Source organism: Ursus maritimus, unplaced genomic scaffold, assembly GCF_017311325.1.
Source record: "Ursus maritimus isolate PB19 unplaced genomic scaffold, ASM1731132v1 scaffold_6, whole genome shotgun sequence".
Lineage (NCBI taxonomy): Eukaryota > Metazoa > Chordata > Mammalia > Carnivora > Ursidae > Ursus > Ursus maritimus.
In genome coordinates, this window is record NW_024426774.1 from 72,257,396 (window position 1) to 72,280,786 (window position 23,391).

The window sequence follows — 23,391 nt, forward strand, 5'->3', positions numbered from 1 at the left end:
ACACACACACGCACAAATAAATGCAATCTTGAATTTTTTGAAAAAAAAAAAAAATTCGACACCAAACTGAAACATTTTGGAAAGCTGAACCGCCCCCATAAAGAACAATTACACAAAGAGCATTTAGCAATTAACACTTAAATCACAATTGACCCCAACACAACACGGTGAATAAACAATGCAGGGACATAATGTGGTTAAGCCAGCAAACCCGAGGCTGAAGTAATGACCAGGCTCTGACTTCACCGCTCAAAAGTAAAGCTGCTCAGAGTTAAAGCTGACAGCCTAGTGTGGCACTCTGCACTCACCTTCCCCTTTGTGCCTAAATATCAGCCTTCAACGTGGGACATTCTTACCCTGGGCCACTGCTCGATGATTGGAGCGCCAGTCAGGCTAAACCACAGCGAGAAGAGCAAATGCCAGACTCCCAGAGCAGCTCTGCAGCCCAATTTCAATACTGCCCTGTGCTCATTTTATACGCTTAAACCCTTTAGATTGTTCCTTCTTCCCAGGTTGGGAAGTTTATGGCCTCAACAGGAGAAAAGAAAGAGAGGAGGACAGAATTGAAAGGGAGGGAGGGGTGCAAAGAGAGGGAAGAGGGGGAGAAGCCAAGCAAGGACATTCATATTCCGAAATACACTTAATGAGTATTTAGTTGTTCAAAGCAATTATAGACTGGTTGGTAAATATGGACCCACGGAGCTTCAAAAAATACATATTATTGACCCAATCTTGTAAGTACATATTGTTAAAACACACACCATGATCACTAATGACTTGTCTGGAATCATAATGGGCTATTCAGGAAGCATATGTTGGGTGACTTTTATAAAATGAGGATTAAAAATGAAAAACCTATATTTTCTGGATCTACCAAACATCTTTAGAATTTTTAAATAAAAGGAGGTGTTTTTTTTTTTCTTTTTCCTAAATCCCATCCATGGGTTTGATCTATAATGCACACTGACAACTGAAAACCTTTATTTCCGTAGCATGAATCTGTAATAGTAATTTATATTTTACAAATACATATTTGTATTTGTATTTGTCTATAAAATGCCTTTAAAGCCAGGGGTGGGATGGCATCTTTAAATAATAGCTGTGGGGTATTTATTTATCAAATATTCTGTAGTGATTTCCCTAGCAGAAGTTTAAAGAATGTCTTTATTGTGGTCTGTTTTTTTCTTTTTTTCTTTTTTTTTTTTGACCTTCACAATCAGTAAGGATTGATTGGAGCTTCACTTTTGTTTCCCCAAAATCAAAGTGAAATAAAATGCCTTGAGTGGAAATCAAAAGCCTTTGACATATAGCAAAAAGCTTGCTGTGCAGTATTAGTACCCAAAGGCAATTCAGATTTCTTTTCAGAAGCAACATGTTTTCACCATGAACTTTCTCCCCTCCCTCCTTCCTCCCCCCCTCCCTCCTTTCCTTCCTTCCCTCCTTCCTTCCATTTCTTTTTTCTTCTTTCTTTCTTTCTTTCTCTCTTTTCTTTCTTATATTCAACAACTTAATTTGAAGAATGTAATCACAGCAATCTTTAATATGCAGATACAATACCCATAATGGGCTAAAAAGTATCTTTTTAAGTGCAGCTTTGTACCTGAATACATTACTGTGCTTGAGGCAGTAGTAAGCCAAAACCTCTTCAGATGGCCAGATGCCTGGAAAACACAAGAGGATACACTTTTTGATTACAGGAGTCTGTTCTATAATCATTCTCTATAGTCATTCTCTTAAGAAATGGATTTTAAAAAATAATGTTCAGGACAAGCTATTTCAACTTGAATCAAACTTAACATAATTATTACTTGTTATATGTCATATCAAATGAGTTTCTTTTGTTGTTGATGATAGCTCTTTTCCCAGAAAAACAGTAAAATATCTCAAATAAATTTTACTAAATTTCTATTACAACAAGACAGCAAAAACAATAACAGCCAAGATTACAAATATTGAAAGTCCCCTTCTAATGGTACTTCAGGTAGCTGATCTTATACACGTGAACCTTCTTTTCAGCCAATTCATAAGCATCAGTGGAAGACCTACTATATATGCAGCCCATGTGAGGCAAAAATAAATGGAAAAAACACTTACAAGAAGGAAAGAAAACCACTGAGGTCATTATACCTTTTTCTTTGATTCCATCCTAATGTTTTCAAATACACACAATTATCTTCTTTCTTCAATTAAAAACATCAAACTGGCGATTACAACTAAGACATTTAAATTTCACCAACTTTGGCACATCTTTAAATTTAACCATAATCCTCCCCAGTAAACTCCATGCATGGGCATTTTCTAAAATCATCACTTGTAAATCATTTCTTTTGAAGACTTAGATCATCTTCATGAATGAATATAAATGCCTTAACAACAACAAAAAAAAGACAAACATGCTTGGAAACGATGAGTCTCTAGCGGTTATCACAGGGTGCTAGGGTTGTAAGTGCTTTTAATTTTTTTCTTTACACTTTTTGAATTTTTCAAAGATTTTTACAATGAATATGTATCACTCCTATAATCAAAATAAACCACAGCCTTATAAAAATTAGGTTTTCATCAAGGGGTCAGACTCAAAGGTCAGGCAGGACACTAGCATTCTGCTCTACCTGAGGCTGAGAATGATCCACCGTCCTGGGAAAGAGCAATGAATGTTCACCGCCTTCCCACTAAACTCTCTTCTAATGGGTCTGGATGCAAAGTTGAAACACCTAATGAGACTTAATTTTTTTTTTTTCCTCCTAGATGCATCCCCAGCTTCAAAGAGTGAGATACCCAAACATTTCAGAGAAGAGGATGTCAAAGAAATGGTAAGTAAAATCCTAAGGGAATCAGTGGGTAAACAGATGAACAGCAAAGACATTGACCCCATGGAAACATCTGCTGCAGGAGAGTCTGGTCAAGTGTAAGCTAGCTCAGCCTCCATGGTATTTCTGGTAGAAATGACAGTTTGGGAGAGAACAAGAAGTGTTTGGAGTCATGTTTAGGAAGAAAGTCAGAAAGGCAGGGGAGTGCAGCAATCAAGATCACAGGAGCTTTGGAACCAGACTCCTTGGGCTCCAGTCCCAGCTTGCTGGGCTGCATTCCCTAGCTGAGTGACCTTGGATAGTTCACCTAACCTCTCTGTGGCTCAGGTTCCTCATCTGTAAAATAATGTAACTGTAGTATCAACTTCACAGCATCGTTGTGAGGATTAAATAAGTAAAATACATGAAATGTATTTAGAACAGTTCCTAACTCATAATGAGCTCAAAGAAAAATTAGTTGTTAATGTTATTCTCCTGCAAAGGGGGATAAAAGGGTAGAAGAGAGACTATGTGGACCCCGACAATTATCCCAATGACCAGAACAGATGGAGAACCTTTTTGTTCTGTTCCTACCTATGAACTTTGCCATGATCCCAAAGTCCTAATACCTGGGCTACCTCCATATCAAAAGAACTCTGTAAAGAATAAAGCGTATAATAAAATTCTCTGAAGGAAGAGCCCAAGACAGTGTTCTACACCAAGTATATATAATCACCAGAACAAAGAATTTCTTTATGCCTTTAGTAGACGGTTTTGAGGTTTAAAAAAATAATGATAGGGGAAGGGTATTTAACTAAAATTCAAGCTTTGATTAAGTACAAAAATGTGACTTCTAAAATGCATAGTCTTTTAAGAGAGTTTTATAATTTTCTCAAAAAATTATAGAGGTTGATTTTTAACTAAATTAAATACAAAAATATGCAGAACAAAGTTAATAAAATCCCCTTAAATTCCACCACTAGTATATAACCCCTAGTAACATTTTGGACATCATTTCAAAAAAAGCTCTCTAAGCACAAAGATATTTTACACAAATGGGATCTTACGATGCAGGTATCTGACAATCTGATTTTGCCCCACTCAATATGTGATGAATAACTTCCAATGACAATAAAAACATACCTGCATCTTTTAAAATATATATATATAACCTCACATATATATATATAATTTTTTTTTTAAGTAGCCTCTACACCCAGTATGGAACCCAACATGGGGCCTGAACTCATGACCATGAGATCGAAACCTGAGCTGAGATCAAGAGTCGGACGCTTAAGTGACTGAGCCACCCAGGCGCTCCCTTGCATCATTACTTTTAATGACTGCCTGATTTTATGTCTACATCATAATTTATTTAACCAGTTTCTTCTTGAGAGACTTTTATTTTGAGTTTTTGATGCTATGAGATTATAAACAGTGGTACAATGAAGACACATTATTTTTCCCCAAAATATGATTTTTCTCCATAGGTCAAATACCCAGAAATGGGAAAGCTGGTCCAATGTCAAGCACCTATCACATTGTGATATAACGAACTGTCCTCCAAAACACGGTACCAAACTATACCTCCAAATAAGAGCGTTTATTTCCTCACAGGGTAAGGTGTTAACAACCTATTGTATTTTTGTGAATTTGCTACATTTTTGGAAGTTATCTCTGTGCAAATCAGCACCACACTGAGATACCACCTCACACCTTCTAGGTCGGCTATAGCCAAAAAGTCAGACAATAGCAAATGTCGGCAAGGATGAGCAGAAATCATGTAAAATGGTCCAGCCGCTTTAGAAAACAGTCTAGCAGTTCTCCAAATACTTAAATGCAGAATTAACGTAGGGCCCAATAATTCCACTCCTAGGAGCATACCCAAGAGAAAAGAACACATGTCCGTACATAAACTTGTACACGAATGTCCACAGTAGCATTATTCATAATAGCTAAAAAGCAGAAACAGCCCAAACGTCCAACAACTAAAGAGTGGATAAATAAAATGTGGTATGGCCATGCAATGGACTATTATTTGGCAATTAAAAGAAATGAAGTACTGATTCATGCTACAACATAGATGGCAAAACCTCATCTTGAGAAGACTTCGAGGAAATCAATATTCTTATTTGGAGGTATAGGTTGGTACAATGTTTTGGAGGACAGTTTGACATATCACAATGTGATAGGTGTTCAACCTTTGACCAGATTTCCCATTTCTGGGTATTTGAAGTATGGAGAAAAATCATATTTTGGGGGAAAAATGTGTCTTCATTGTACCACTGTTTATAATCTCATAGCATCAAAAACTCAAAATAAAAGTCTCTCAAGAAGAAACTGGTTAAATAAATTATGATGTAGACATAAGATCAGGCAGTCGTTAAAAATAATGCCATTATTTTAAAAAGTTTTCTCATTTCTTTTCTTTTAAAGATTTTATTTATTTATTTGACAGAGAGAGTACAAGCAGGGGGAAGGGCAGAAGGAGGGGGAGAAGCAGGCTCCCGCTGAGCAGGGAGCCCAACACAGGACTTGATCCCAGGACCCTGGGATCATGACCTGAGCCGAAGGCAGATGCTTAACCGAATGAGCCACCCAGGCACCCCAAGTTTTCTCATTTCTATTTGTGGAAATATAATGGTCTTTTTAAAAAGGATTTTATTTATAAAGAACTTCTACAGAGTTTAAAGAGCCACTGAGTTCTATGAGAATGGTTAAGACAAAAATGAGTAAGACAAATGGTTGTGATTAAGATTAGTACCCAGACCTTCTGACTCAGTCTTTCTCCTTTCTCAGAAACCGCTACTTCCAGTTCTTTTAGTTGATGCGTCTGGTAATTACTTCCATATTTCTACATATGTTTGCATTGTCACTTCTCGATTTTTCAATTTTAGGCGATATCTATTGACCCCCCACTCTGGAAGATCAGCTTCTTTCACTTTCATCTATACTCCTCTCCCCATGTCACACACACCATGCTCCTTATTCACCCACCAGCACCATCTTCCTATTATAGATATGTTATAATTTTGGTAATAAACAGTCATTGTCAATTTCATTATGATCATGAAATAATACCGAGCCATGTAGTAAACTACGATTGCTTTTTCTCTCATGCATAATTCCCCCCCTCTGTGGAGTTTATAATTGTTTTTTCTCATTTGCTAAGGTTTTTATTCAGTCTCAAAATCCAGTTGTCAATTTCCCCTCTCGGTACATTCATTCACATCAGGTATTCTATCAACATCATGAGAAATTCTCTCCTGGGGCCTTCTGACCTGCCTTCGTCTGGAATGAATGCCCCCTATGCTTGGTGCACAGCTGATACCCTAGAATCAATCTCCATATCATTCCAGACTCCCTTTTGCCCTTCTCCTGTATCCCATCTCTTGTTTCTTCTATGCTTTGTCTTCCTTTCTTGGTTTACTTCCTCATTTTAGTGAAAGACATCCTCCAGTAGCTTCTTGAAAAAAAGTGAGTGCGAGATAAATGTTTGGGAACTTCCATGATTCAGTGGGTATTTCAATCTAGAAACTCTATGCTCTTCAGATCTTGGGAAGTTTCTTGGGAAGTTCCATTGATTAAATCCTGTCCTCTTTATCTAGAACTCTTATTATTTGGATGTTGAATCTCCTGAACTCATCCTCTAATTTTCTTATCTTTTCTTTCCTGCTTTCTATCTCTTACTGTTTTCTACTTTCTTGGAAATTTCCTCAACTTTGTCTCCCAACCCTCTTATTGTACTTCTCATTTATGCGATTTTAAAAAAATAGCATAATAAATAAAAAAGATTTATTTACTTATTTATTTGAGAGAGAGTGTACAAGTGAGTGGGAGAAGGGGCAGAGAGAGAGAGGGAGAGGGAGAATCCACAAGCAGACTGCCCCCTGAGTGCAGCACCCAACGTGGGGCTCGATCCCAGGACCCTGAGATCATGACCTGAACCAAAGCCAAGCGTCAGACATTTAACTGACTGAGCCACCCAGGTGCCCCACATCTATGCTATTTTTGATGGTAGTTCTCTGAATATTTCTGTTTTAGAGCATCTTATTCCTGTTTCATGAATCACTCTTTTACAAACTTATTTGAAAATACTAAAATTATAGTTTCTTTTAAGTTTTCTTATTCTTACATAGTCTATTTTCTTCATGTTGCTTTTTTCTGTTAATTGATTTTGGTACCTTTCACATTAAAAGCTTTCCTCTGATATCTGGTAATTCTTTGTTGTTTGATTAAACATACTGTAGTAAGATAAAAAGATGGTTGGAAGTGAAGAGGGCTGAGGGTGTGGGGATCGAGTGGAATGTGGGTGACTCTGTGTATGCTCACCCAATCTCTCCAGCCTGCTTTTGGTACTCTTTCTGATTTCAACTGTGCCTGGTGTCCCTCAACCTAAAACTCTGCACTTTAACCCTCTCCAGAAAACAAATCATCTCCATTGGGAGTACAGAGGGAGAAGTTACTTAGTAGCCTGGAATAGGTATGTAACAACTGCTTTATAAACAGTTTTCAATCAATCTTCCTTATGTTAGCTCCCTTCAACTCTACTTGTACAAATGCCCCAATTTCTGAGCCTTTTAAAGTTTCAGAAGTATGAACTGGTTTGGTTTTCACCTTTCTCAACTGCTGGCTTTGTCATATCTGCTAAGTCAATGACTTCTCATCCATTTGCTTCCCCAGCTTCCAAAATTATGTTATTCTATGTCCCCTCATTCTATCATCCTTGTGGGTTTAGGTTTTTAAAACATCTCTTTACAGTGGTTTAGTTAGGTTTCTGGAAGGAAGTGACTTTAATGCATTGTTCAATCTCCAAGTTTACCTGAAATCCAGAAATACATGGAATGTAACTGTTTGTGGGCTAATTCTAGAACCCAAGACATATTATAACTATTCTCATATAACTATTCTCAGAGTACATTTTTAGCATAAAACTTTAAGCTCTGAGTGGTGGGGTTTCAGTACCCATCCCAGAAGAACAGTGATTAGAAGGACTTCATGAAACAGAAACTCATTGGAAAAGTGATGAGAATAAATTTTAGAAGGACATACAAGCCAATGACACTAATAGGGAAGATTTTCTTACACTCAAGATTTTTAAACTCCATTAATAATATCGTAGGATTCTATCGATCAATTATAGAGATTTCTGCTATATTGTTGACATCACCCGATGAGACACAGAAGAATGCCCAAAGTGGCATTTAGAGTTGCCAAAGTATGAAATAAGTCAAGCAGAGAAAGACAACTATCATATGATTTCTCTCATCTATGGAACATAAGAACTAGAATGATCAGTAGGGGAAGAAAGGGATAAAGAAAGGGGGGGTAATCAGAAGGGGGAATGAAACACGAGAGACTATGGACTATGAGAGACAAACTGAGGGCTACAGAGGGGAGGGGGGTGGGGGAATGGGATAGACCGGTGATGGGTAGTAAGGAGGGCACGTATTGCATGGTGCACTGGGTGTTATACACAACTAATGAATCATCGAGCCTTACATCGAAAACCGGGGATGTACTGTATGGTGACTAACATAATATAATAAAAAATCATTATTAAATAAAAAAAAATAGAGTTGCCAAAGTATTGGTCCCAAAAAAAGCATCATGAAACATTTTAATTAATGACTTAGTCTAGATAACTTGTTTCCTAAACACGTCATGAATTAGGACACTTCCTTAAAAGTTATTTGGAAACCTATAGTTCCCTATGCCTTAGTGCTTTCTGTACAAATTGAATTAGTTTAACTCATAGGAGAAAAGTCTTCTTTCATCCATTGGGCCTCCATAAAGCATTAGCTAAACAAGAGCTCTGTTTGGAAGAAGAAAAAGAATCATATATTATACTTGGGTTTCCATAGTCATTTGATTTCATTCCATTTTCTTTCAAACAAAGGATTGTTTCCCTGCAGATGCCTCTGTCAGAACAGGTCTGCTGGATCTAACAAACTTCAGAAACCTGTAGCCAGCCAACACTAAAATAAGAAAAACTAGCTGTCTATGTAGCAATAATGAGGGGGAAAGTTGCCAATGTGATCGTAGCCACTTTTTTGTTGTTAGTTAAGCAGTTAGTATAGAATTATTTTAAATGCCAAGTTTTACAGTTAATGTGGAAACAAACAATACATCCATTATTAACCTGAGGGCTGAACTACCCTTAAATGAACTACGTAGATATTAAGAGACATAAGTCTCTAACTGAGCATGGGTCCTTCCTCCTAGATCACTTGCATCTGAGAGCATTTTGCTTCCCCAGAGTTCACGTTAGAGGAAAGTCCTGAGACTTTGTCAGATGGCATCAGAACAGCAGACTGCTGACTCTCGCTTTTCACTCTAACAGCTTGTACCTGGCCCATGGGGACAACACACCCAGCTCTCGCAGCAGAGAGATGGCTTTCCTCTGATCAGCTGATATGCACCCACACAGCGGTTTTCTTTACCCTCCTCAAAAGAAAGGATCATGTCCATCATGCAGGAGTCAGAAGTAAGGCCTCTCCCAAATCTGAGACTCAAATGGGAAGGCCACCACACTCTTAGCTAAGCTGTTGAGTCTTCTGGAAGAAGAAATACATTGGCAGGTGTTACTAAAAGGCAAAGCAGTTCATGTGGAATGGGTAGGTAAACCTCTTGGACTATTTTCCATGTTTATACTCTGTCTCCTTTCCTTAAACATTTCTGCTTTGTCATCAATGTTTCAACACAGAGTGGAAATCCAAAAGAGGACTACAGAATACTCCATAAATATTTTGGAGGCACCAGTATGTTTCAGGCCCTATGGATCAGCAGGGAATGAGACAGCATGGTCACTGGAGCTCCCATCTAGTTAGAGAAGGAGATATTAAATAATTACAGAAATAATGTGCCTAATTATAATTGTAACAAAGGCTATGTAGGAAAAATAGAGGGTACTTCTGAGAACATACCATAGGGGACTTGACTTGGCTGGAAGGGAATTTGGGAGGAGTCCATCAGGAACACTCTCCTGCAAAAATGGCATGCAAGCTGAGACCCAGAGGATGAAGTGTCAAGTAGAGGAGGAAGAAGGGGACAGGTGGAGGGAATGGTCCATCCTAGCGGAGCCCCATGAGATAAAGCTTTAAAGAGGAGAAGAGTTTGCTATTCTAGGAATGGAAATAGGGTCAATGGAGCTGCAGAATACATGAGAAAGGAAGAGAACAGTCCCAGGTGTGACTGGGAGGGGTGGCTGTGGGCCAGATCCCACAGGCTCAAAGCCATGTTAAGATTTTCAAATTGTGGGGCGCCTGGGTGGCACAGTCGTTAAGCGTCTGCCTTCGGCTCAGGGTGTGATCCCGGCGTTCTGGGATCGAGCCCCACATCAGGCTCCTCTGCTATGAGCCTGCTTCTTCCTCTCGCACTCCCCCTGCCTGTGTTCCCTCTCTTGCTAGCTGTCTCTATCTCTGTCAAATAAATAAATAAAATCTTAGAAAAAAAAAAGATTTTCAAATTGCATCTTAATATAAGTGATACATTTTTAGCAGCAGAGTGTTATGATCAGACTTACATTTTAGAAGTCTGACTACCCTAAAGAAAATAGATTGAAGAGGGGCAAGAGGAGGCAGGGAGAAAACAAGGTCAGAGGCTACTATAATGACCTAGGTGAGCCCTGATGGTGGTCTGGGTGATGGTTGACAGAGAGGAAGAAAAGTGAAAAGGTATGAGCTATACTTAGAAAGTACACTGACAAGACTTACTAGTTAATTAGACAAAGGGGATGGTAAGAGAGGGAGTGTCAAATATGACTTAGGTTGTGTCATGAATAAGTGGGCGGATGATGTACAGAAAACGCATATAGGGTTTGCCTTCAATTTTATATGAACTGAGGAGGCTGGATTCATGGTACAAAAATACCAGCTAGTGGTTTGGGGTCTGATTCCGGCTCTGCCACTAATAATCTACGTGATATCGGTAAGTAATTTAGCCTTTCTGAGCTTCAGGATCCTCATCTGCAAGATACCAGGCTTGGGCTAGATTATGTCCAGGGGGCCTTCAAGCTATAAACAGTTATAATAAAAAACCAGATCTCATGCTCCAGACTTAGAGTCCGGCTCGATCACTGGCTCTGATGGTTGTATGACCTTGGGCAAGCTACTTAAAGTTTCTAAGCCTCATTCGTTCCTTCATTCAACTTAAAATTACTGGCAGTCAGGCCTGTTCTAGGAGCTGGGGATAGAGCAGTGATTAAAACAGAGCCTTTGCCCAAATACCTTCAATAGGGGCGATGGACAATAAACAAGGGAATTCCAGACGGTGATTAATGTTGGGAAGAAAAAATGATAGGGGCACCTGGGTGGCGCTGTCGTTAAGTCTCCAACTCTTGGTTTTGGCTCAGGTCATAATCTCAAGATCATGAGATCGAGCCCCGGGTCGGGCTCCACCCTCAGCATGGAGTCTGCTTGAGATTCTTCCCCCCGCTTCTGCTCCTCCCCCTGCTCATGTGCTCTCTCTCAAATAAATAAATAAACAAAATCTTAAAAAAAAAAGAAAGGAAAGGCAAAGATAGGGAAATAGACAGTAACTATGGGGCTGGCGGGGGGTGTTGCTACTTCAGCCTGCACTGTTGTGCAATGCCTCAGTTCTCCTAATCGTTAGGCACAAGCAGTAAAAGTACCCACTCACAGCACGGTTGTGCGGATTAAATGAGATAATGCATGTACAGCACTTACAACAGTGTCTGGCACGTAGCAAATTTTTCATAATGTTAGCCATGGTCGCTGCTGCTATTTGTCATTGTTATTATTTTGACATGTTTCCATCCAGGAAATTTTATCAACCTTGATTATATTTTTATGATAGTTTCAGGGAGATTATGATTCCTAATTGATAACCTGCAAAATCAAAGCAAAACTGACCTTTGGGAAAGCTCCCTCTAGCTATGGGAACTTTGAAAACTGATTGTAAAACAAGAATTCCATAAAAATGGACAATGCTTATTCTATACTTGTCCTCCTGCTCTGACCCATTAACAGACTTGTTCTGAACAATAAGTTAAGTGCAGGCCTCCCTGTGTTTGTGGAGCCAGATCACAGAGAACATGGGCACATCTGGGTGAAAGGGTGTCGGCGTCGCCCAGCACAGCGAGCAGGTGGAAGCTTGCCCACTGACCTGCTAACATTGATCGAATGCTGACTGCTGTCCAGGCACTATGAGGTAGATGAGGAAATCAAGGCACGGAGAGGTTAAGAAAACTTCCTCCAAATCAGATAGATGTTTTGTAATGAAGTTGCAATTTGAACCCAGGTAATCTGATTAGAATCTGATTAGAACTGAACCTATGTCTTATACTGCCATCCCCTAGATTGCAAAAACAAGGGTCCAAATGAATTGCTTTGCCATTTTGTTTCTTCTCCTGTTCCTGGACAAGCCAACTGAACTAAAAGAAGGACAGACAGCGAGCTTGTGGAAGGAAGAGAAGGGGGCACAAAAAATTACCCAAGTATTTCAACAATAAATTCTTCTAGGACCACAAGATGGGTCCATTTCTGGGTATGATTTGATTTTAAAAAGTACATTAAAATTAAAAACTTAAATTTTACTTCAGATACCTCCTTGAGCGAAGGGAAAGAAGAAAGGCATCCCAGCTCCATCGGGACTCCATGGTGGGGGTGAGAAGATGGTCTTTGGAGAGCGTGCCCCAGCCTTCCATCAGGTGGCTGGTTTTAGAGCAGACGCTGGGAAAGCAACTAAGGGACAGATAAGAAATGAAGACAGGACAAGGAAGATGCTACAGCAGCACCAAGAGAAAGGAATACACAGGATGCCCCGCGACCACAGCCCTGGCCATCTTGAGTGCCTCTACGGCAAGGCGACTCGGAAGACAGCTCTGGGGCGGATCAGCTTTAGGAGCTCCCCTTACCTCATCTCCTTCTCTGGAAGTAACAGTACTATCTACCCGGTAAGTACGGATGGGAGGATCAAGTGAATTAGAAGAGTACCAGCAAGTGCTCAGGCCATGTTAGTTGTTCCTACTATCAGCGGCATCGCTGATTGGACACTCACTGCTCGGCAAGCGCTAGGCTGTTTGCTTTATACAGATGATCTCATTTAATCCTGGAAACAGCCCTGTAAGGGATGTACTATCATTATGGCCAGAGAAGGGGCACAATGAGATTTACCGAAGCACACAGAGCTGAACTGGTACAGCCCAGGATTTAACCCCACACGCTCAACCGCCAGGGCCCAGTTTCTTTTTTTCTTTCTTTCTGTCTTTCTTTTTCTTTCTTTCTTTCTTTCTTTCTTTCTTTCTTTCTTTCTTTCTTTCTTTCTTTCCTTCCTTCCTTCCTTCCTTCCTTCCTTCCTTCCTTCTTTCTTTCTTTCTTTCTTTCTTTCTTTCTTTCTTTCTTTAGATTTTATTTATTTGAGAGAAAGGGAGAGCAGGGGGAGAGGCAGAGGGAGAGGGAGAAGCAGACTCTCCACTGAGCAGGGAGCCTGATGGGGGGCCTGATCCCAGGACCCCGAGATCAGGACCTGAGCTGAAGGCAGATGCTTCACCGACTGAGCCACCCAGGTGCCCCACCAGGGCCCAGTTACTTAATCACTACCCTATATTGCTCCAGCCGTGGTGGCAGGTCCTGAAATCCAGAGAACTAGTTTCTAGTTCTCGTGGCCGTCAATAACTAATTTTAGGACTTTGGACTTTGGACAAATCATATTTGGTCTCTGGCTTCAAGAATAAAATGGAAGCGTCAAATTGATTTCTGAAGATTCTTCCAACTCTTAAATCCAATGGCTATAGATCATTAGATCTGTGCATTTCCAAATGCTATAAAGCTATAAAATTGTCAGTGGCTCTAGCCTGCCACATTTTAAAGAAATTAGATTCCCTTAGATATTTTATTTGTACTATAATAGCAAATCTAAATAATATAATAATATCAAATCTAAACCCTTACCCGGAAATATTTTAGATAGCATTCAAAATGGTCTCAGAAGTCGAGCCTTCCTAACATGTCTATTTTAATTGAATTAGCACCACCTTTGTTAGTTCAATCTCACAGCCTCAGAAAAGGGACTGCTCTACAGCTCTGTATTCTAGTGGCGATAGCGTTTTTATTTAGCTAATCCAGCATATTAATAACAGACAACCTCCTCAAGTACAATTTTTCCTCCCCGATATTGAGCATGGTTCTCAGAAAATGCTGCTTTTTTTCGTTGTTTTTTTTTTGTTGTTGTTGTTGTTGTTCATATTTCCTTCTTGTCAGGGTAACAAACTACCTTTGCAGCAGAAGAAATTTTCTCGAAGTCTGAAAGCACAGGTAGGAGAACATCTCCCAGTGTGATCTCTCTGGGCCTAGGCCAGAAAATGCTCCCACCCCTTTGGTCAGAGAGGATATCAGAAAGTGAGAACAGTCATTTCTAGCAAGGGTGGACCCAGAGAGCTCCTAGCAAGAGAAGAAACATGGCCTGGGTTCCCCCAGAAACGCAGCACATCTTCCACATAGTTAAAAAAGAAAGAAAAGAAAAAGAAAGAACAAAAGGGGCAGATTTTCATGGCCAGTTTTACTACAAATAACACTCTCCTTCAAGACCTTGCTGTGCCTGGTGTCCTCAGAGTGGGGTGATCGGGCTATCATTTTGATGAGGTCACCCTTTCCCTTTTAAAATAGGACTGTGTTGGGGCGCCTGGGTGGCTCAGTCGTTAAGCATCTGCCTTCGGCTCAGGGCGTGATCCTGGCGTTCTGGGATCGAGCCCCACATCAGGCTCCTCTGCTGGGAGCCTGCTTCTTCCTCTCCCACTCCCCCTGCTTGTGTTCCCTCTCTCACTGGCTGTCTCTATCTCTGTCAAATAAATAAAATCTTTAAAAAAATAAAATAAAATAGGACAGTGTTGTGTCTTGGTCACATGAAAGCAGCAATGTGTCACATAAAGTGCAGCAAAGAAGAAAATAAATATTAGACATAATCGTTATTGTTCTTTATCTGAGGCAAGGAGCCACTTCACGGACACGGACACACGCTTGTTACGTGGCACACCAGCACAAAGGAAGGACAGTGAGATTCCCCCTTGGTCACCTATGAGATGTGAGCTTGATTTCTTTTTTTTCCCCCCCAAGATTTTATTTTTAAGTGATCTCTATACCCAATGTGGGGCTTGAAATGACAACTCCAAGATCAAGAGTCGCATGTTGTACTGACTGAGCCAGCCAGACGCCCCGTGAGCCTGATTTCTAAAGCAGCTTTCTGCCTTGGAGTCCAGCTTTACCTCACTTCTAGGTAAACACGAGGGCTGGAATTCAAGTAAGCGGAAAGCCTTGTGTTCCACGTGAAGGGCACGTTCCTCACATTTACGAAAGCCTCCCTGGAGAGAAGATGGTATCTGGGAGGTACGTGATACCGGTGCCAGAGCAAAGAACATTTATTAAACGGCCGTGGTATTAGTCTTCTTAGGCAGAACTTAATTATTTAGCAGCATTGTTTGGAAGGGCTGCGCCCCAGTGTGTCGAAACTGCCTTCCCTTCCCGTCCCTGTGATGGGATTGGGGAAGGAGAAGGCCCGCCTCCCCATTCTTACAGCAGGAACTGCCATTAGCAAGTTCCAGAAGGAAAAACACCATTAGGCAAACTGACTCAGTAAATATGGCAACATCTCAGTGAGCTGAGGAAGCCGAGGCTCAGTCTCACCCTACTTTAAACGAACCCCTCTCTGCCGGCTCTCTGAAAGTAAATGTGTGATGTTCAGATGGCTTAAAAAAAAGAATGTATGTGAGTTGGCAGAGAAGCTCTGCTGTGCAAAATGGCCTGGGTCTGTCCTTCCGGGCTCCTTGCTCATCCTTATTCATTGATACAAAGGAAACATGACGGTCTGCTCTCCAGAAATTTCTGCCGCTGTCCAGACTTGGGCAGCTCACTGCAACTAATGTGGAAATAGAGTGCGAAGCACGTCCTGGCTGTAAACACAGCGGTCTCGCTCTGTCAGGGCCATCTACAAATGGCTCCAACCAACTCGTATGATTGTCTTTAACACCTTTTTGTATTTTTTAAAGAAATGAATTTGATTTCATTTTCCTTCCCCAGTTTTCAAATAGTCATTAAAAATTAAACAACACTGGGAAAGGCTTTTGTGATTATAGCCTTCATTCTCCTGCAACAAACTGGATCTATAAATTTACGTACCATTGTAGATGTAAATTACAAAATTTATATTCAACTATATTAAAACATCTATTCCAAAAATGATTACCAGTTGTGAAAAGCAGACAGGCTTATCACTTGCTGTCAGTTGTTCATGTCTAGTTAAGCAATAATGTGCTAAAACTGCTCTTTTGTTTTGTGTAAGAATTTTGGCAATAGAAGAAATGAACGCTCAGTTAATAAAAACTCAGGCTGCTTTTTGCTTTGATGGAGGAAGCAGCTGCCTGTTTTCATTTGCTGCAGAGCAGCAAAACCCATCAATATAATAAGCAGCTTAGATGCACCCATCCACCGCATCTGTAAGGATATAGGGCTATTCGCTCAAAACCAATCCCTGGTTTAATTTTAACAAAGACGTGTCTGACATATTTGAAAATGCATTATAATAGGTTTTGAAACATGAACAATTTCTCTTTCTTTTAAATACTTTTTACGGATTTGAAAGGTTAGTATCCATAGCTGAATGATAGCCGTGATAAAAACCAGTCCAAACTGTGAGGCCATCTTAAAACAAGGGCAGGAAAGAGAGCAAATCAAGAGGCAGTTATTTGGTCCCCTTCGAAATGGAAGTAATTCATTTGAATGTGATTTCATTCATTTATTCATTCAAATAAATATTTACTGAATCCTTCCTGTGTACTGAATTGGGCAAGATACGGAGGCCACCTTTCCTACTCTCAAGGCGTTCACTCTTAGGGGAAAAGACGGGTACAAGCACTTTTCTGTTACGTCTTCATTTTTAAAAAAATTCAAATGGGCAGAGAACACAGAGGAAACGAACGTAAAAATTAAAAATCAAATACCGTCTCCCCTATTATACAGTCACACACTTCATTAGACATACCTTTAAGAAAACTGAATTATGTTTAAACACATGTCAAACTGTTTACTAGTGTAGCCAAGAATTATCACACTTTGGAGAAAAGTTTTACAATTTTAAGTTTTGTTTGGACAGCCTCTAATACAGTAACCACTAGACACTCTTACATGATCACGAATATACCACACAGCAAGTCTATATAAAACACAAACTTCCAAATAACTTATCATGAGATGTAGTATGCTTTGGCTAGTGAACACGCTAAGAGATTTATTTCATTGCATTTCCTTTCCTTTTGTTTATTTTACTTTAGTGCTGGGGGCATTCCAAAAAGTCAGATAATTCTAAATCCTCCTCTTCTGATTCAGTATCAGCTAAGTGAACATTTCAACATGATCGACTAGGGACCTTTTTGATGTATACATTTATAAATGTAGGGCTAGCCATCAGCTTCTCAGGATATCAAATTTAAATGAACACTCATTTGCAGAAACACTGAGGAAATGCTCCCATAAATGAGAGTTAAGGGCTTTCTTATTCAAACATGTTCACTGTAAAATGCACATACCTGAGTTTTAAAAATAAATGTTTAATTTTGGAATAATTTCAGATTTACGGAAGAGTAAAAAGTTGCTGGGATAGTACAGAGTTGCTGGATACCCTTTGCGCGGTTTCTCTCATTGTTACCATCTTAACATTTATCAAAATGAAAAAACTGACACTGGTATGTTCACCTTAAATCACAGGCATGGGTTCGTTTTTAACAGGACGGTTCCTATTCAAGAGGAGAGCTGACGCAGGTGTCTGTCCGAAAGCCAAAAATTAAACCCAAAGGACAATACTAACAACCTATCATATCTTTTCCTTCCCTTAATTTTCTTCCTTCTTCTTAAGTGACTCTTAAGACATTCATATCAGATTAAAGAATTAAAAGAGGACAGAAAATGCATGTAACTCACAGTTTAAAAAAAAATCTGACCCCATCGAGGGAACTGTGTAGCCCAGCAAAGCTTTGGTTCCCCATTCCATTATTGAATGGGCAGAATATTATTTCTAAGTCATTATTCACATAGAAATTCTGATTGCCCCTATTCAATTAATACTTTCATATCACAGTGTGACATGGACCTTATAACCAATCTTGTGGCAGCATGAGTTAAGAACCACAAAGAAGTCAGAGGTCATTATTTTTCACCCATTCAGAGTGTTTGTAAAGCATTCACTATGCACCCTCTCCTCTCTGTGCATGCTTTCTCCCTCCTCTGCTCCGCTGCTTAATGGCTGGGCACAATGCTTCTAGAATCCTGCAAAGATTCATGGGCTACATACTGGTTAATGGTCGTCTCTCCAACAGCAAGTTGGAAAAGACGCCTTTGGGGAGATACTCTGTAGCTCCAATGGGCGGTTGCCAGAGACTGCGAGAAAATAAATGTCTGTTGTTAAGGCCACCCAGTCTATGGCATGCTGTTGTGCCGGCATACACTAAGACAGTGGTCAGTGCTTGGTGCCTGATGTTCGAGTGAACACTCCCTCTCTAGCCCTAGTACATTCTAAGCTCAAAGAACCGCCTCCCTAAAATGTACCCAGGACCCACAGAACAGACAGAGCACAGCCACGGCCCCAGTGGAGCCCTTTGCTTTGCCTCGTCCTTTCTTCCTTCCCATGGTTCCTCCACTGTCCTTTCTACCCATCTTGTCTCTCCTACTTTTCACTTCAATCCTCACTGAAGTTTTAGCCTCCGTTTTCTATTCAAAAGAATTCATAATAGAAGAGCCAACATCAATCACACTCTGGTAAAGAAACTTTGCTGATACCTCCTTCAAGGTTTTCTACAATCACTGATCTGCTTCTTTGTTATCTTTGAACACAAACCCATTGAGGGCAGGAAGCCCACTGCTTGTCTAACTTCTCTGTGGCGTGAAGGCATGTTGAATTCATGTATCACAGTAGCCGAATGTTCTAAACCTGGAAATCACAACAATAAAAAGTGAATCCCTCTTCTGCAGAATCGAATGCTGAGCTTTATATGATATGTCTCCTCAGGACCTGATTCTAGCTATAAATGCAATCACAGGTCAGTTCTTGTGTGGATAAGTTTCTAATTGCACTCAATCCACTTTCACTAGCTTTCTTATCTATATCCACAATCTGCAGAGCTGGCAGGACAATTATCACCAGAAGACAGGATAGATGCTCTGGGGAGTAAGGCTGTCCTGGGCCTGAAAGGTGCATGCTTACAAGGTTCCGGGCCAGCAACAAAGAATCCACATTCAATAGGCCATCTCTCTCTAAATCAATCCCTTTGCCTCATTCTGCAGAGTACGTGTCATGAGTGCTCATATCTGGGGTTTATCTGTGGATATCTACAAACAGGCAGGTCTCTAATCATAGTAGCCTGGAATGAGTCCCAGAATGGGTCCTTTAAGTGACTTGAGATAGAGAAAATGGTTCTCTTTTCTTTTCTTTCTTTTTTTTTTTTCTTTTAGACCTTTTTTTTTTTGGCTTTGATAAAATTTGTGACCTTAACCCATATAGCAAAGTGTATTCTCTGAGAATCACAACTCTTTGAAAAGGGCCTTCAAAATATACTATTTAAACCAAACTATGGCTCTGAACTTGACATCACAATTATCTTTCTGTTGAGAAAAATACCAAATTCTAGAGTTGTTATATTGTTGCTGTCCCTTTCACACCGGGACACACGAGTGTTTTTAAGTCGAGATCAAAGTGCACGGGCTGAGTTGCTGGGAGTGGAGAAGTCATCATGGTCTCTATGGACTCATGCTGGACTTCTCAGGACAGAAAGCAGATTTCCTTCTCTCTCCAGCAGCAAAGAGTTCATGTTATCGTGAACTCCATCATTCTTCCTCCTTGGCCCCATCCGCAAAAAAATGATTGAAAAAAGGACTTCAAGCCCAGACCATTGTATTTAGGCTGGCATATATTTTTCATTTGTTTATGTTTCTCAATAGCACCAAAGAGATCTTGGCTAAGCAAATACTATAGCAGAGGTCTAAATTCATGCCATAATCGACACGGAAAACAATAACCTTTTGGAAGAATATAAAACTGTGTTTGCATATTATGAGACCAGTTAGTTACTACTTTTCATGGGAGCTTTAGAGAAATCTCGATTTATGAAGTAAGGCTCAGAGAATTAAGGGGCTTGCTTAGTTTTCGCTAGTTAGTGGCCGAACTTCAGTCAGAACCTCAGTTCCCTAATACCTTTGGTTCTCTTTTCAGAGTAAGAGACTTGAGCAATAGTGTCAGAAAGACATCATCAGTTGAATTTGCATTTTGTGGAAGGATTTTACCATCCAGGTGGAAATCAGTGTTTGAAGAAATGAATCTTCCTCGTTCCAATTTCAACATATTCACAGACTCTTGGGAAGCAAATCCAAGTCCTTTTGGTTTCTATTTCTCAATGAACAGTTTTATAGAAATACTCACTCTCCCCAAACCGTGTCCCAACATTACTGGCTGGAGGAAGGGGCTATCGATACATTCAGCTGCAGCCCCCCTAATATTGGAACCTCTGAATTGAGGCCAGGAAGCAATGAACAATCTTCAGAAATGGTGACCCCTCTCTCCAGAATTACAATGATTATGTGCCTTGTTTTATAAAATTGGGCTTCTGTTTGTTTTCAGGAAATTTATTATCTCCGTGGTCATTATTCTCGCTTACTCAAATGTTTCCATGTAATTTGTCTTGCAATTAAGAGTTTGCAGCAGATTCCAGCTATTCTTTTGATTATCAGTGTTCCAATCATAATAAAAGAGTAATTTTATTTTATTTTGTTGTGTCTCGGGAGGGGAAATCATGTAATATATACAATTTTCGCACACACCACTGTGTTGAGAAATGTAATTTTCTGCGTATTCTCTTCTAAGAATATTTTCAACGTTTCTGGATTGTCTCTGCACTCAGGAACGGGATTGAAATCTCCACTTTGGTATTTATCTGAGGCTGTGATAGCTCAGTCGTCTGCCGCCAAATGCCAAGATAGGGGGAATCTCATCATCCAGAGACCAGCTGCATGATGGGCAGTTAATAGATATATCAAACCTTAGGATATATGCTAAGCTGAAGAGATGATTGGTTGGTTGATACACTGATTGATTAGCATAGGGAGAATGGGTTTCTTCTTGACAACCTAAGATTATGCTTCAACTAAGCTCAAATTGCTTACACCTCTTCTATTGGGTTTAAAATTACAGTCCTGTCATCTGAAATCTCTCTTCAATGAAATTTTTACCATATATAAAAATTAAAGGGGAAAAGAAAGTAGGAGCACTGGATAAGAGTAAATGGAGTAGATACATTTCATGCTACTGTTGTTGATTCCACTAGGAAAAGTTGATATGTAAATCCCCTCGAAAAAATGTTACACGTTTCATAAACGATTACTTGAGTATTATACAATAATTCAGGGGGAAAAGTTCAGTATGCTCACGTTAGCAAACGCTATATTTTCAAATACATTAAAGTTAGATCTCCTCTGTGTAAATACGTGAATTAAAACAAAGTCCCCTACCGATCAGGTTCACTTTCAAGGGCACATAGACTCTATCCTCGGACTTTTAATATTTTTAACTGCTGGCATGCCTTCCAGGGGGCAGGGGGAGAAAGGGCAGACTTACGGAGCCTGCGGATTAGCTTTGTTTTTGAAGCAGCTTAACACAAGTAGTAACTTCTTTAATTAGCACTAATGATCCTAAAGATAGTCACATGGACATCTGGAAATATTTGAATATTGTGCCCGTTGCCCACGCATGTGGCATCAGGTATGCTTTAAAACGAAACAAAACCGCTTGAAGGAAGGAAACCCAACCTTGTTCTACCAAACTCTAAACTGATGTGTACGCGGTATCAAATAAAAACCATCAAGATGTTTTGCACAAAAGGCCTGCATCTGGAGCCCGATGAACGTCTGATCGTCTTAGTTAACAATAAACTCATTAAACATAAGCTTGGTTTATGATGCCCCGCGTAAAGGTTCAATCTCACTGTACTCCGAATTATCAGGGACCGGCTGACGCAAGGGCCTTGCTCTCTTCCCTTCCTCCCCTTCCCCTCCCCCCTCCAAAAAAAAAAAAAAGCTGGTAAGCTTTAATTCAGCACTTTGAGGAACACCCCCTCCTCTGCCTGAGCAAATAAGGATTTGGTTGCCGAATCGCACTGGATAAGTGGTTCATTGAGAATGTTAAAATCTGCATTAATAAATAGGACTGGGCTTCTCGGATTTTCCCCCTTCCTATCAGCTCTGAGCGGTAGGGGATCAGCTGCGACTGAAATCCCCAGCTGAACAGCCCACATACAACTCAGTGAGCAGACTTAAAACAAGGCCATTTATTGGTGACTGTTATGCAAACAAAGCGTCCAAGTCTTAGAAACAGATGTCAACTGAAGCATATGCTTACTGTAAACTGGAGTTTGATTCTCTTTATAAAAATAGACATAAATGGGCCTTCAGAAAGTAGACTGCCTCTTGTTGTCTACCACTGCCTAACTTGATTCAGCCTAAAGCTTTTAAAAAGATGAATAGACTGATATGTGAGGGCAAAAGAATAAAACTTAAAAAAAATTAAATTGGAAATAAATGATAACATGCTGGAGCAGTTCCCAGAAGCAATTTTACAGATTTTTCTCTAAAAAACACAAGACAGGAAGTTAAAAGCTTGGTGCAGGTCACCCGTGGCATGTCGAGTTATCATTTCCGACCACTTAGGGGGGAAAAGAAAACGGCGCGTTTGCGTGGCAAGTTTAGTGGCGCGGACTTCTTCCCCTCCTCTCCCTGTCTTTTTCTCTCCCTTACCTCTTCTCACATCTTGATGTCTTTTAAATGTCACTTATTTTACATGAGGCAGTTGGTGGAGACATGAGTCAACAGCAATCAGAACCATTATCCCCTGCAGCGAGTCCTGTTCTTAATGCATTGTGACACCTTTGCTGGCCGGCCACCGATTTACCTTTCTGCTTCTTAGGGAATTAAGTGGCATCATGTGAAAATGGTTGTGATATGAACAGCATGGGCATAACTGGTATTAAATTTACCTCTCAGCCTAAGTGAATTTTCCTCACATGTGACTAATCAAAATGAAAGCTTGTGGACCCAGGCTGAGCTGGCCGGCACTTCCCCACCCCTGGGACCAGGGCTATTTTGTTTTATCTCTTTGTACAAGCTGGCAGAAGTTTAAAGTGAAGGGGATAATCCAGTGCTGGTGTCTTTATGAAATAACATCCTTACATGAAGAGGCTTTTAACTGTCTGTCGCCGTCCTCTCAAAAAAAGAGTGTGACAATCTCATTTTGCTGAGCACCCTCCCATGAAAAGGGAAAATAATAGCCGTGGCCGCCATGGCTAGTACTGACCTTACCTGATCCATTAGTCACTAAACACTTTAAAAGTCAGTTTTACATACACGGTGGGGGGAAATGAGGGAACTACCACAATCATTTTCACTTTAGTGAATTTGCCATCCATTTGAAGTCAGTCACTTGATATCCCAACACATCCAGCCAGTGTCACAGGGGAACGCAGAAGAAAGCCCAGTTGACTCATGGGTGCCCGGCAGAGACGCAGGGGCACCTACTATTTAAGACTGGCCAGGAGGAAAGGCAGCGGTGGACCGGA

General features: G+C 40.3%; 1 protein-coding gene across 2 annotated transcripts in view; it reads right to left on the reverse strand.

Moving 5' to 3' along the window:
* Positions 1 to 23,391, reverse strand: part of CAMKMT (calmodulin-lysine N-methyltransferase) — a 381,932-nt gene that overhangs the window by 58,237 nt on the left and 300,304 nt on the right. For both annotated transcript variants that reach the window (XM_040623517.1, XM_040623516.1), the window contains exon 4: positions 1,601 to 1,661. In XM_040623517.1, the coding sequence (XP_040479451.1) occupies positions 1,601 to 1,661 (61 nt within the window). The remainder of the gene's footprint in view (positions 1 to 1,600; positions 1,662 to 23,391) is intronic.